Genomic DNA, 14,712 nt, shown 5'->3' with positions numbered 1-14,712 from the left:
AGTAAATAGAAAATTCATACCTTCTTCCTCCCAGACTAAGACTCCACTTACCGCCACCTCGAAAACTGCCAAGTAAAGGTACAGTTGTTCATCTGCCTTAGGAGTGTGCAGCATGGGCGGACTCGATAGGTACCGTTTGTGTTTTTCCAAAGCTTGCTAGCATTCATGGGTCCAGGAAAAGTTATTCTTCTTCTTTAACATGAGAAAAATCGATGGCCTTTGTCCGAGGATATCGATATGAACCGGCCTAGGGCGAATATACGCCCGGTCAGTCTTTGAACGGCCTTGACGTTGTCCACCATAGTGATGTCCTCTATGGTTTTGATTTTGTCGGGGTTGATCTCGATCCCTCGATTGGATACCATGAAACCAAGGAATTTTCCCGACTTGACCCTGAATGCACACTTCTTTGGGTTCAGGTTCATATTGTATTGCTTCAGTACGTCAAAGGTCTCCTGCAAATATTTCAAATGGTATTCTGCTCCCAGGGACTTGACTAACATATCGTCAATATAAACTTTCATTGATTTTCCTATATGTTCTTCGAACATCCGATTTACGAGGCATTGATAGGTGGCACCGGCGTTCTTTAATCCAAACGGCATTACATAATAACAGTAGGTACCAAATTTAGTGATGAAAGAAGTCTTTTATTGATCATTTGGGTCCATCCGAATTTGGTTGTACCTGGAATAGGCATCTAGAAAGTTGAGTATCCCATGCCTGATCGTCACATCGATCATCCAATCGATGTTAGGCAAAGGGAAAAAATCCTTAGGGTGTGTCTTGTTTAGATCTTTATAATCTACACACATTCTTAGCTTATTCCCCTTTTTAGGTAATACCAATACATTAGCTAACCGTTCCAGGTATTTAACTTCCTGGATGGACCCTCTTTTAGGAGTTTGGATACCTTGTCCTTGATGAATGCATGCTTGACCTCGGACTGCGGTCTCCTTTTCTGCTTAACCGGATGCAACTTTAGGCCCAAACTCAACCTATGAGTCGTTACCTCCGGTGGGATCCGTGTCATGTCAAGATGGGACCAAGCGAAACAATCTATGTTAGCTTTAAGAAAATTAATGAGTTTTTTTCTGAGCTCGGGGGTTAACCCCGTGCCCAGGTATACCTTTTGATCCGGTAGGTGTTCGATTAATATGACTTGCTCCAACTCTTCGACCATTGATTTGTTGGCATCAGTGTCATCAGGAGCTATGAACGATCTCGGGACTCTGTAATCATCCTCCTCGTTTATTCCTCATTCCTCCGGTTCTACCGAGACCAGCATCAGTGATTGCTATTTAATTTTTTCCTTTCTAGTCGGCACTGCATTCCTTGATGTCGAAACTGTAGGCACCGGGATTACCTCATCGACTGCGAATATCTCTTTTGCAGCCGGCTACTCTACGTAGACCGTCTTGACTCCTCCCGGGACAGCCTTCTGAATAGAGTGTTATACCTCATATCCCCTTTGATCACGTAGAACTTTGTCTTTTGGATCGTCCCGGTGGTGTTCAACACCCGGACTGCTGGCACTATTTGGTCATGTAACCCCAACTAGGCACCAGATTATCGTTTTCGCCATGATGGCCAGACTCAACGTCAACGATCAAGTGGGCAGACTGAGAATTTGACATTTTTAAGCTGACTTGACTGTAAAGAATAAGCGTAAAATAGAGTGTGTTATGGAGATTTGTATCAAATCATCACTATTATCCTTAGCCCCACGGTGGGCGCCAAACTATTTACCCTTAAAGCGGATAACAATTAAATTTGTACGCGGTTTTAAGGATACGTGGAGTGATTCAACACAAATAATCAAGAATATTAGATAAATAACTTAAAGACAAAATAAATAATTAAACCAATTGTAATGTTACGTCCTAGCCCGAACCTAGGTTGAACAGTAGTTTTGCCCTCGATCAGACCCTTGGTTCGAACCCAATCGTGAATGAAGAACAAAACAGTTAAGTAAGAACTTTTGGAGTAGCTAAAAAGTAGAAAATGAATTTATATTGCCTTGATTCGCGTGTTACAATGTGTGTCTCAAAATCAAAAGTCTCCCTTTTATATAGTATGAGAGTTTCATCCCTAGTACAAGTCTAAAAAAGGTAAAAATCTTCCTTTCTCATTAATTACTGATTTGTAACCGACATCGAGCGAGATATGCGTCGTGATATCCTGTCAGGTACGAATATCACGGCCCTTTATCCGTCGTGTGTAATCGTTTACCGTATTTTCCGAGGTTTTAGAACTTGTTTTAGGTCCGGGGAGCGTTGCTTTATCACGCCCAGTGATGAACACATCGTTCTTCTTTCGTGTGTCTCGATACGAAAGGTTCCCGGCTTCGATTTCAGCCTCGTGCAGCCATGCCCTTCTTCCGTTTTCTTCACCGAAAAATCGAGGTATGCTCTATCCCCGATTTTACCCGTATACAAGTATAAATAATATTAAAACATATAATCAAATGAGTAACAATTTTTCTAATATAATATATATTCAGATTGATTCTAAACCTAGAAAAATGACTTTTCTTCATTACCTTTTTTTTTTATTTACTTTACTGATAAAAAAAAAGTTTTAGTTTACGTTAAATCTAGGAGGTGAAATGGGTTAAATTAAATATTTAACTAAGAATTAGTTGCACATGTTTAGGGAGAAGTGAATGTGGAGCATTAAAATAGGACTTATGAGCTTCTTATTCGCTCACCCTTTTTAATTAGGATTACATTCAATGCAGTAAATAACTTAAATGCTCCTGAACATGATTAGTCTTCATGTAAATATAATATTACTATTTCATATTTATTTTATTAGATGTGTAATATTTTATTATATTTTACTTAAAATTAATTTACAACAGTAGTAAAATCGTAATCCAACTTTGAAGATAGGAGCTTTCCGCTTTTAATATAATATGATATGATAGATTTTTCCAATTGCACTTTCAACTCCCTTTTCTGGTCATAGAGTTGTGCTTGGTGGTTTGGGTTTGCCATTTCTGCTTGTATCACTGCTAACTGCCTTCTGATATTTTTAACCTTGTCATCCACTCAATGAAACTCTTTCGAACTTAGCTTCTTCACAATTCCTTTCACTCTCTTAAGTTTTGCCAAATACCTGTCATTCCTCTTAGGTTTAGAGTCTTGGTCCATTCAGTAACGACCAGTATTGGAATCCAAGGTGTTGTGTCAAATGGTTGAAAAATCTAAATGGTCTTGCACCTATTTTGGCCTCTGGGATTCACTTCAAATTTTATGGCCAATGGGCAATGGTATGAGAAGTGACGGTCCAATGCAGACGGTATAATTCCATCTTTTAACTTTAGCTAAATTTTTAGGTGATCTGTTTTCATGCCATTGATGGAAAAAAAAAATAGGCCAAATACATAGACAACCACTTAAACTTGGCATGAAATTTTATTTTGGAACCTATTCTTTGCATAGTACCTATTGAATACTTCATGTTACTCAACACTGTATCTATTAAACACATTCTCATCACCTCTAAACATTTCAAGGAGCGTGTTGTTAATCGCCTATGACATGGACAAGGGAACAAATTAGAAGAAGACACATGGCTCTCTAAACCTCAGCCTTCTTCATTTTTTCCCTTTTTACTTGTCTATTCTGAAATTAGCTTGCTGAACTCCATGTTACTTCGTCGGAACTTACTGAACCCTTTTTCAACCCCTAATCTCACATCTGTTATTTTCTTCGCTCTTTTCACTAAATAAATTAATCTAGATCATAAAAGGAAGTGTTGGCTGGAAAAAGATCCAAACGACAAATATTAATCGATAAAAAAAATTCCCGACAACCCCATTATTTCCGATCAAAAAAATTCCGGGAAGTTTTCTGCAACCAAACAAATTGCCTTAGAGTTTCATGATAGCTTTATATATGCCTGTGTCAAAAAAATAATTATGATGTCGGAGATCCTTAAACCTGACGTTATTGGAGCAAAGTCAACAGTTTAGCCGGATGGACCAGATCCATTGTGCCAACCAATTTGGAAATTAATCAAAGAAGAGTGGAATTTAACATTATATCTGCGACATCAAATCGTCCCTCATGACAACAACTTACAACGTTGACAACTCCGGCAAACCTTTACAGATTTTGCGACGGGCAAGAATTTAGTCTGTTCTCGTGAGTCTGGGCACGTGGATCCGAACGAAGCACTTCATCTGAATCAGGTTTATATGATATCGAACACGAAGGATTGCGTGGATTTCCTATGCACCATTGGTTATAACCCCACTAGAATTTCATTGTTTATGAGCTATGGCTAGTTTTGGGAGTTGCTTAGGAGATCTGAACTATCCATCGCTCAAAGAAAATGTTGGGGACGGGAAGAACAACCTGAAGGTGCCCAAGTTAGAGAAGAAACAAGGCCCACTTACATTTGTCTATCTAGTAGAGTCATTTTTACGCGTTGAATGTAAAGTGAGAAACACGTACTGTTCCATGTCACCTAATGTGTTTAATAGGCACAATTTTAAATAACATGAAGTGTTCAATAGGTATTAGGTAAAGATAAGGTGCCAAAATAAAATTTCATATCAAGTTTAAGTGGTTGTATATATATTTGGCCTATTATGCCATTGACTTATTATCGTCATAGCCGATTGGTTCCGGCTTGTATTAGGTTTGGTAGGAAGATCATTTTCATTTCAATTATTTGTTCTATAGGAATTAGGAAGTAAAGGGTTTATTTTATTTTTCTTTTTGAAGCCGACATTGATCTTCCACATAAAATATCTTTGAACTTTCAGTTTACTTTTGCAATTGACGTATTGTAAAGTGTAAACTGATTCTATAAATTGGTGAAATACAACGCTGACGGGCTATATTATCGTGTTTAAAGATTTGTAGTACTCCAATAGTTTTAACTGCAAAAGCATCTATACGGGTTGATTTAGCCTATCAACAACAAGTGGATCTAATGGTCAGTTCAAGCATCCCAAACTCATTTATTTAAATTTTTATGAAAACTTACATAACTAGAATGTGTACACACACACACACACACACACACACACACACACACACATATATATATATATATATATATATATATATATATATATATATATTATTTTTGATTAATATACGAAATAATATCCCATTAAATTATCAAAAGTATTTCTTAAAAATAAGAGTAAGTATGGACCCACTAATTTCTTAAGTAATAAATTAATTTTTCCATCAGAAAAACTATTTTATTTTTACGAAATAATCAATCAAATTAAATAACAATTTATTTTTTTAAAGAAAATTAGAGTGGCAAGGAAAGGATTTGACTGGTCCATCCTAGATTCCAAATTCAGAAGCCCAATAAACAGAAGGCCATCAAATTTGGATCCTAATTCGGACTGATTTCGGCCCAATAACCCACCTCCTAAAAGGCTAACATCAATTTGGTCTCTGCCAAGTCGATTGTGCGACCCTCACTCTTTCGCCGGTGAACTTTACTGGTAAGTATCCCTCTTTCTCCGTTAAAATTGACCGGCACATCAACCATAATTCTTCTTTCTGATGATTCTAGACGGTTTTATCCAAATTATGTTATATATTTTGTTGTAATTTCTTGTGTAGCTGCTCCTTTTTGCATAACGAGGCTTCCTTTTCCGATTTGTCATAGTTTGTGAATCTTACTAGTTAATTTGCATTTTATGTGGTTCAAAGTTCTCATGGTCTGCATTTAGTTATGCTTAAACTAGTTTTCTGAGCTTCTCTCCTAAAAAAGGTGAAAGAAACTAGGCCACTTTTTTCTATTGATTCATACACCAATACGAGAACGATACAAAAAGTAGAGACATTTATACAAAAATTGAACAACTGTTAGCAATTTACTTGCGATGCTTAGCTGACATTCATAAAAAACATCTAATTAATTATATGTTCAATTCATCCTTGTTTTGATAAGGTAAAATTTATGTGTTCAATTCATCCTGTTTTAGCAGAAAGACAAGATATTCCTTGCTCATTATCAGACACTCTGTCATTGTCCTCAAAAAAACCCCAATCATCTAAAGCATTTATTTAGATAATAATTTCTTAGTACTTGACCCATAATGACTTGAGTTTTTTTACCTGTTAGTTGGAAATGTTTCAGTAGAAGTGGAACTGCAACATAAAGAAATGGAACAGTTTGGGTGTGTATGAAATAAAAGATTCTTCTCGACTGGTCACAATGTCACATCAGGTTACTGGAGAAATATTTATGTCGTGATGTGACAGAATTAGAACTCCGTCCGAGTCTTCACCAAAAAAAAAAATTCTTTTTTTATGAAGTGTTGACGAACGTTAATAAGTTTTTGCTAACGTAAAAGACTTCAACAATGTTAGGATATATCAGATAAATCTGCACTTCTGCAATAACTAATAATTTCTACTCCCTCATTCCGTTTTGTATAACACTCTTTCCTTTTTTGGTCTGTTTCTAAAAAGATACCTTCTATATTTGAAGAACCTTTAACTTTAAACTCCCTATTTTATCCTCAATGTCATGGAATGCTTAAGACACAAGTTTTAAGAATACTTTTGGTATGTGCAAAAAGTCTTCCTTTTTTTCTTAAAGCTCTGTGCCCAGTCAAACACAGTCATATAAAATGAAATGAATGGAATAGTCATCACAAAGTAGGTGCATTATAAGATGATACTAATTATCTAGGATTGCCATAAAACTGTTTTATAAAAGTCGAATTCTTGTCCTCCAACAAGATGTTACTTGTCGCTTTAGGAGAGTGACCGCAGAAATGAGCAGTTTAGTCAATCCGTTAACTGCTTACATGCATAGTTGCTCCTTTTCTTTATTGAAGAAAATATTTATTTATTCATAAACACATATACATTTTAATGAGAACTGCTTGTCAGGAGAATGGAAAAAGAGAAATAAACAAAAGTATCATGAGGTAGCATGTTGAGAACTGGCTATTTCCTCATCCTTTTGAAGGAGTAGGGTAGTTTTGTTTTGTAAACTTGGTGATTTTCATTGGAGGTAGTTCAGAGACAACACGGTCTTGCACCCGAGGGTGTGGCATAGTAGTTGATGAAGTTGTAATGAAAACCACGGGAGACTAGGGTTCATATCGATTAGAGGCAAAAAAAGTTAATCGACAATTGATTTTATCCCATCTCCCTAATCTTTAATGGACAGAGTTAAGGCTCACCTGTAGTATTTGATGATGCGGCTAGTAGAACTGTTGAGGTACACGTAAGTTGGCCAAACACCAGTACACCACTCTTATACCACAAGAGAGAGAAAGAGAGACCATGATCCTGCAACTGTCAACTTAAAGAATTACATTATGTAGAATGATATGAGGATCCTTTTATTTATCATGAAAAATAGAGTTGCAGATAGATTCTAATGAAGTGATGATTGTGGAATGTAAATGAATCATCTATGTCAGTAAATTCAGAAGCAATCAGGTCCTTGTAGGTCTGCATGTCTTTCATAATAGACCTATTCTTTTATTGTAGAAATTTTATGACAAACTATGTCTGTCACTCTGTTCCAACAGTCTTTAGCTTGTAGCTAGCAGAAATACCTGGTTTTATGAAACCTCTTTTCAGGAATTTGTCTTTCATGCTTATAGTTTTTCTTAGGGAAATAACTAGCAGGGACGAGTATGGCTTCCAAGAAAAACAAGAAAAAGAGAAATAATGCTGCCACATCTAGTTCTGGAAATGTACCTCGAGACAATAAAACCCCCAAGGAACTAAAGGCTAAAGGTAAACTTGCAAAGAAGTCCTCTAACTTAAACTCTGCACAAATGAAAGAAGCTGAGGGCGCTCCACAATCTCAATCCAGAAACAAGGAGAAGGCGGCAAAAGATGGGAACCAAGGAAATAATTTTGATAAAAAAGATGCTAGAAAGCCCCAATACATAAGCAGTAGAAGCAAAGAAAAGAGAAGTACAAGTGAAATGAGTGTAGATGTGAAGGATGGAAAAACTGAAAAGAGTATCGGTGGAGTGATTTTCATGTGCAATGCAAAGACCAAAGACGATTGTTTTAGATATCATGTGATGGGTGTCTCAGCTATGAAGAAAGACATTATTATGGGAATCAAACCCGGCTTCAAGCTTTTTCTCTTTGATTTTGATCTTAAGCTCATGTATGGTATTTTTGAGGCGTCATCTTCTGGTGGAATGAAACTTGAACCGGCAGCATTTGGTGGTGATTTTCCAGCCCAGGTCAACTGTGCTTTTTTTTTTAATTGCAAATTCTTATCTTTAAGGTGTATTTACTGATGATTGGTCATCCAACAGGTTCGCTTCAGGATTGACAGGGACTGCCTTCCACTGCCGGAGAATTTGTTCAAGAGAGCAATTAAAGACAATTATGATGAAAGGACGCACAAGTTCAAGACTGAGTTGACATCTAAGCAGGTAACAACACACCTCCCTCACTGACAAGTTGTACTTGGAGAAAGAGTGTTATCTACCTAAAATTTGATGTCAATTTTGTGGCCCGTGTTCACCTTTGAGCAGGTAGAGCAGTTGATAAAACTGTTTAGGCCTGCACCATGGTTACATCCAACTTCCAAACATTCTGTGTCTGAGCAAGTTATTTGGCCACCATCGGCAGCACCTTTGCCTAGGGAGGAACCCTCTAGGGAGCATGTATATGGAATGCAATACAGTAGAAGCAAAGCAGGTGAGAATTTTTCATCATATAGTCATGAAAGGCAGCAGCTTGCAGGCCACCATGTCATGCCTAGAGAGGTTGAGAGTCAACCCCGTTTCCTCACTGAGAAAGAATATAGAAGCTATGGTCTTCAATCAGCAAAGCATCTGCAGCCTACTGCTTCTGCAGTAGTTGACCGCAAATTGGATCATTATGATTCTGAACAAGGAAGGGAGCAGCTCCGAAGGAATCCTGCCAGTGTTAGTAGCGATGCAACTTTAGCACGGAAAGAAACTGTATACTCTGAACCTTTATTTCCAAGCGAAAGGGAGTACCGAACTTATGGCCTCAAGGCTCGCGGTGAAATACCTGTTACTGCTGCTCCTGCTGTGGAAAGTAGTACTACAGTAATTTCAGCTATACCTACCAATCATGGTTTACCAAATCATGTTAAGGATACATATAATCCTTATGACGAGAGTACTGCCTCTCTTGTGAACCGATATCTCTTTCTGCCAAGGACGGTGGTAACACCTGTAGAGTCATACTCTTCGGCAGGCAGAGACTCTTTTGCAAGGGATCCCTATTCTGCAATTGACATCAGAGGCGATACTGGAAGATTTCATACTGAAAATGAAAGAGCATATCCACCGTATGCTCCTCAACTTCCACCAGACTACGGCCTAAAATATCACCATCTTAGGGATGAGCCTAGATACTCCTCAACTTCAGTCTCATCTCGCTATTCTGGGGGACCATCTGCACCTCGTCACTAAACTGCTGCAATCTGCATCCTCAAATCTTCCATGTCTTAGTTAAAGTTATGTTTATGAAACTGATGAGCTACAGGTCAAGTTCATCAACAAGGAAGTTCATTTCTCAGATTTGCTGATAGCAAAGACAAGGTCTCTGCTACATGACTTCTCTGAGGGGTTCTGGGTTAAAAAAGATGACATGATTGTATTTTTTCCTGTACAAGTAGAGAACCATAATGCTGACACCTTCCCTTTTGGGATTTGCCTTGAATTTGTTGTTTGTGTTATGAAGGAGTAACATGGTGCTGTTGATTTGCTTCATGCAATCTGATCTGATGTTTATTCATATGTAGGATCATTATGTTAAGGATGATGTAGCATAGCGTGTATGCTTGAGATTCACAGTGCAATAGTGGCATTGGCCTCTGGCATGATGTTATTTGACCTGTAACTTGCTTTTAAGCTTCAGGGTATGCAACTGAGCTAGAACGGTCGTTGTCTGGTTGACTTCTAGGAGGAATGATCATTGTGTAAAATTCAGCATTGTTTTATACATCATTTGGTGACTATTTTGATTTTCATCATAAAATAATATGTGCATAAGTTATCTAGGTATCTATGTACTATTTTATACGGGATATAATGTGGAATAAGAATACTATATTAGCAATACATGGATTAAACCAACTAAACATAAACATCCTCGTGATCTTCAAAACTAATTTCTTAGTACAACAAATCAAACATCCAACAACAAATTATCCGTGCATTACTAATCCCCGCTCTATATTACATTTCCTACATTATTGATCTTTGATTATACAATCTCTACATAATTAATCCTTTCAGAACTTGTATTTGAACCAAAAGACCCCTAAATTTATCCATGATCTATTTCAACACATCAAGCATTTCTCAGTAAAACCCCTATTAGTCATGCTGAAAAAAATATAGAAGTGCATTGCCATCATATTGTGATTCAACTTACTTTAAATTAAATTTGATTATTTGACGGCCCAGCATTTACATCAACAAGTCAGTCTTTCTTTGTTAACAGCAGGGACAAAATATTTGACCACGTGATTAATAACCTTTATAATGTTGACTATTGCATGAACCTCTATTTTATACTAACTAGATTTTATATTATCAGGCTGAAAATTGAAAATGCAGGGGCTATTTATTTTTGAGAGAATCTTTTGTTTTTCTCTTTTTGACCCAGATTTATGGAGAGAATTAAATAATGGAAAAATAAGGTCTAAATAGGCATGAGGGAGGCCAAAGGATACCAACCAACCAGGAATAGAGCTTTCTTGGAAAGCGCACCATTAACAGATTCAGTTATAATCTGAAATAAGCGCTCTTTCACGTTTCAATTCAATCATGTAGAAGAAGAAGAAAAAAAAGCAGAAACGCAGCAGACCCATTTCAGAAAAAAAAATTATAGAATGGCCGGCGACTCAACGCCGGCAACCGGAAAAACTCTCTCTTCAGGTTCTTGATTGAACCCCCATTTCTTCTATATACCAATTCAATATGTTGCTTTATCCATCAAATTTTGATTATTTTTTTTCAGAATCCAGTACGGGGAAAAAGTTAGTAATTCTTTTCTCTTAATGTATTTTGATTTTTTTTCCTAATCTTTTACAGGATCAATGGAGAGACGAAAATGGGGAGTTTCAGCCTCTGATGTTGTGTCACATTTTGGTACCAGTGGAATGTCTGTTGCTGCTGCTACTGGCATCACTCATCCTTTAGGTTTTTTCTTCACTTAATTAGTAGTATCTGTTTTAATGCTTATTTATTGATTCTAGCACATACCAGTTACCACTCTATTGAATTTGAAAGTCAGTTTTGTTGCTTTGAGCTTAAGATGTAAAGGGCTGGCTTAAAGGAGCAAACTTTAGCTGAAAATGTTGCTTAGTATTCTTCTATGATGGTGAAAAAATGAGACTAAGAATTAGCTATCACTTTGTTTTTGCTTGGACAATTTAGTTAAAGGTCAGGGTAGAAGATCCTTCATTACAATCAGACAAGACTGGATCATCTCACTCTTGTGTTTCATAGGAACAAATACTAATCCGTTCGATGATGTGACTTTTGAGTTGCAAAATTTCATAAAAGATTTGGGGATATTTTAGTTGCTCGTCCTACGTTTTACTGGAGTGTGTTGTCAGTCATGCTAAATTACCTTTCCTTTTAAAAAGAACAAAATAGTTCCAAACACTGTTTATTTTCTCATATAACTATCTAAAACTTCTGAGTTCATATATAATCACTATTGATTATACTACTCAAGAGCATGAAATGAGATCAAGCATTCAACTTTGGAAAATTAAGTACATGAATGTCTCAACTCTCACGCTATCTTGTTACTCTTCCATGTACTTGAGCCTTTATATAATTTTAACTGGAAAATCAAAAACTGCCCAATGATATGGAAGGAATGGATGCATAATCTAATTCCTCTCCCTCAACCTTACTTTAGTTGTCTTGTAGTGAAAGGTGGTCTTTTTCTAAATAAAGTTGCATGATCTTGCTTATTATGTGCAGATGTTATAAAAGTTAGACTGCAGATGCAACTTGTTGGTCAGAGAGGTCCTTTGGTCGGAATGGTATGAGATGAAGCTTATACTTTCTGGTTTTTTATCCCTTTTTGTTGCTTAGAACCATATATGAGGGTCAGTAGCTGCTGCTTAAGTGATTATGTCCCATTTGATTGGTTATAGGGAAGGCTTTCTCTTCAAGTAGTTGAAAGTGAAGGGCTGAGGTCCTTGTATCTGGGATTGGCACCTGCACTGACAAGGTCAGTTCTTTATGGTGGCCTCCGTTTAGGCTTATATGAACCATCTAAATATCTCTGTGAATTGGCTTTTGGGTCCACCAATATCTTGGTGAAGATTGCATCTGGAGCATTCTCAGGGGCCATAGCCACTGCACTGACCAATCCTGTCGAAGTCTTGAAGGTATTCTCTTCTGAAGGCCTTATTGGTTCCGCTGAACGGTCCTCATTTATTATGCTTGTTTCCAGGTACGGCTGCAAATGAACACAAGATCGAGCTTAGGACCAATCCATGAAATGAGGAGAATCGCTTCAGAAGAGGGAGTAAGAGCTCTCTGGAAGGGGGTTGGGCCTGCTATGGCCAGAGCTGCCACTTTGACTGCATCTCAGTTGGCGACTTATGATGAATCTAAGCAGGCACTTATAAAGTACACTCACCTGAAGGAAGGATTTCATCTTCATCTCATGTAGGCATGCTTTTCATCACTGTGACTATATTCAAATATGCTCGTTTTCTTAGACAACAACAACAACCCAGTGGAATCCCACAAGTGGGATTGGGGAGGGTAGTGTGTACGCAGACCTTGCCCCTACCTATGAAGGTAGAGAGGCTGTTTCCGAAAGACCCTCGGCTCAAGAACGTAAAAATAAAATAAAATGGAGCAATAGAGAAACAATAGCAACAACAATGTAATAAGACAGTGTAAGCAAATAATACAAGAATATGATATTTCAGTATTGAGTTGAGCACTTTGACTAAAATGATGTTTTTAAGGTTTGAGTTTAGAGTTTGACAATATAATTAGCATTAAATAGAACATCCAGGAGTTGCCTCCCTCCATTTACTTTATCTTTATCTTCCATATCTTTCATTTAGTATAACTGATTCTTAAAAATTATCTAAAGGATTTCGCAAGCATGAATCTTTAGAATATTACCGCACGAACACGGGTAATCTTGTCCAAGTGTTGGAGTGTTGTTGGGATGCAGTGAAACTAAAAGCGACTATTTTTTATTAGCCCTTTATTTCTCAGAAAGTTTTTGGTCTGGTGCTTAATATGCGGAGATTAATTTCCTATTCCACCTATCTGAGCTGGTGCTTCAAGAATGTTTTCATCTTCAATTTATGTTTTAAGAGAATAAATATTTCAACTTTTCCTCATTTTTCAGTCCATTATATGCTAACACTTCTTTTGCATATTATGAAGCTCAAGTACAATTGCGGGGACGGTAAGCACGCTTATGACAGCACCAATGGACATGGTTAAAACCCGTCTTATGTTGCAGAGAGAATCAAGTTGTGCCGGAATGTATAGAAATGGATTGCACTGTGCATATCAGGTTGTTACATCGCAACCTCTCATTCCACCCTTTTCTATGGTTATTTATCTACAATTGTGTTCAGCAAGCTATTTCATTTTTTTTTTACTTTAATAGAGCGTACTTGTTAATAGTCAAGTCTTCTTCACTAGGCATTCAGTTTTGCATTCGGGATAAAATTTATTCAACTTTCATCCATCTTTTTGTTAAAATCCTAACAAAAACTTATTAAAGAGGGGATGAACTGAACGGTAAAATATCTCATCGGGAATGAGCTACTGCAAAGCCATATCTAGGGGTTGTGCGGACGTAGGATAGGATATATAGAGCAGTAGGGGTTAGGAAAAACATTTGGGAAAATTTTGGCAATGCTAGTGAATTGTGATTATACTCTTAAAAAACTCGGATGATCTTGAACTTATGTTTCAAGAAACCTTGTGATTCCAGGTACTTCGCACTGAAGGTCCTTCTGGTCTTTACAAAGGGTAAGTTGAAACATGCCTGATTTTGCTGTTAGTAATTTAGTTCCTGTGACTTTACAAAGTTACTGGTTAATTCATTACTTAATTGTTTCTTAAATTTGGAAAATTTTCAGAGGCCTTACAATATTTGCAAGATTGGCTCCACAAACCATGATTACTTTTGTACTCTGTGAGAAGCTTCGGGGGCTGGCTGGACTAAAGGCTATTTGATCTTAGGCCAATTCATTTACACTGAACACCTCTTCTCCTCCAAAATCAGATACAAGAAAGGAAAACATTGATATTGAATATGTAGAACCTTTATTTATTTTGGTTCCAATATTCTGTAGGTTCCAAACACTTGTGGTTGATGTACCATCCATTCTTTTGAGGTGGAAGGAATAATAGTATAATACGTTTTCCCTTCCACTTCTCGAATTTTACCTCATTTTCATAGGGTCATGTTGTATCAAAATATCAACTTATAAATGTCACAATACAATTGTCATCAGGCTTGTCTACAATTCCAGACTTTACATTTTCTAATCCAACTTGTCCTTTTCAATTTGCAAAGCTGTCTTTGTTTTGAGTATGTTTAGTTATGCCAGCGTGGTTTTGCAAAGTATAATCGCTTTCTAATTCATAATTCAAATAAAAAGAATCGTTGTAGGTTAACGATCTGCATAAAATAGTCTGACTATCATAAATTCTTTAATTATCTTTAACAAATTGGATCTTGATAGAGTGGAATGAGA

The 14,712-nt window shown here is 37.0% G+C and overlaps 2 protein-coding genes across 4 annotated transcripts; both read left to right on the top strand.

Annotated features, from left to right (window-relative positions):
• The first annotated feature begins 5,339 nt into the window (after positions 1–5,339).
• Positions 5,340–9,983, top strand: LOC107761629 (uncharacterized). Of its 3 annotated transcripts, none has more exons than XM_016579869.2 (4): positions 5,340–5,479; positions 7,607–8,206; positions 8,282–8,401; positions 8,504–9,983. In XM_016579869.2, the coding sequence occupies exons 2-4, from the start codon at positions 7,640–7,642 to the stop codon at positions 9,413–9,415; spliced, it is 1,599 nt and encodes a 532-aa protein (XP_016435355.2). In that variant the 5' UTR covers positions 5,340–5,479; positions 7,607–7,639; the 3' UTR covers positions 9,416–9,983. The 3 variants fall into 3 exon arrangements, with proteins under 3 accessions (XP_016435355.2, XP_016435354.2, XP_075093911.1); XM_016579868.2 differs by having other exon boundaries at positions 5,342–5,479; positions 7,617–8,206; XM_075237810.1 differs by having other exon boundaries at positions 5,366–5,479; positions 7,632–8,206.
• A 713-nt stretch (positions 9,984–10,696) lies between these two features.
• On the top strand, positions 10,697–14,500 carry LOC107761630 (uncharacterized). Its single transcript, XM_016579871.2, has 8 exons — positions 10,697–10,888; positions 11,045–11,152; positions 11,948–12,009; positions 12,124–12,360; positions 12,426–12,643; positions 13,385–13,517; positions 13,944–13,981; positions 14,092–14,500. Exons 1-8 carry the CDS (start codon positions 10,843–10,845, stop codon positions 14,186–14,188), a joined length of 939 nt encoding a protein of 312 aa, XP_016435357.1. The 5' UTR covers positions 10,697–10,842; the 3' UTR covers positions 14,189–14,500.
• Positions 14,501–14,712: the final 212 nt, after the last annotated feature.

Source organism: Nicotiana tabacum, chromosome 19 (assembly GCF_000715075.1).
Source record: "Nicotiana tabacum cultivar K326 chromosome 19, ASM71507v2, whole genome shotgun sequence".
NCBI classification, from domain to species: Eukaryota; Viridiplantae; Streptophyta; class Magnoliopsida; order Solanales; family Solanaceae; genus Nicotiana; species Nicotiana tabacum.
Note: the sequence above shows the minus strand (reverse complement) of the source record. Positions and strands in the feature narration are given on the sequence as shown.

Coding starts and splice junctions, on each gene's coding strand:
- LOC107761630 (XM_016579871.2), top strand. CDS start 10,843: ATGGCCGGCGACTCAACGCCGGCAACCGGAAAAACTCTCTCTTCAG. Junction 12,010..12,123: donor GAGGTCCTTTGGTCGGAATG/GTATGAGATGAA, acceptor GATTGGTTATAG/GGAAGGCTTTCTCTTCAAGT. Junction 12,361..12,425: donor ATCCTGTCGAAGTCTTGAAG/GTATTCTCTTCT, acceptor GCTTGTTTCCAG/GTACGGCTGCAAATGAACAC.
- LOC107761629 (XM_016579869.2), top strand. CDS start 7,640: ATGGCTTCCAAGAAAAACAAGAAAAAGAGAAATAATGCTGCCACATCT. Junction 8,207..8,281: donor GTGGTGATTTTCCAGCCCAG/GTCAACTGTGCT, acceptor GTCATCCAACAG/GTTCGCTTCAGGATTGACAG. Junction 8,402..8,503: donor CTGAGTTGACATCTAAGCAG/GTAACAACACAC, acceptor ACCTTTGAGCAG/GTAGAGCAGTTGATAAAACT.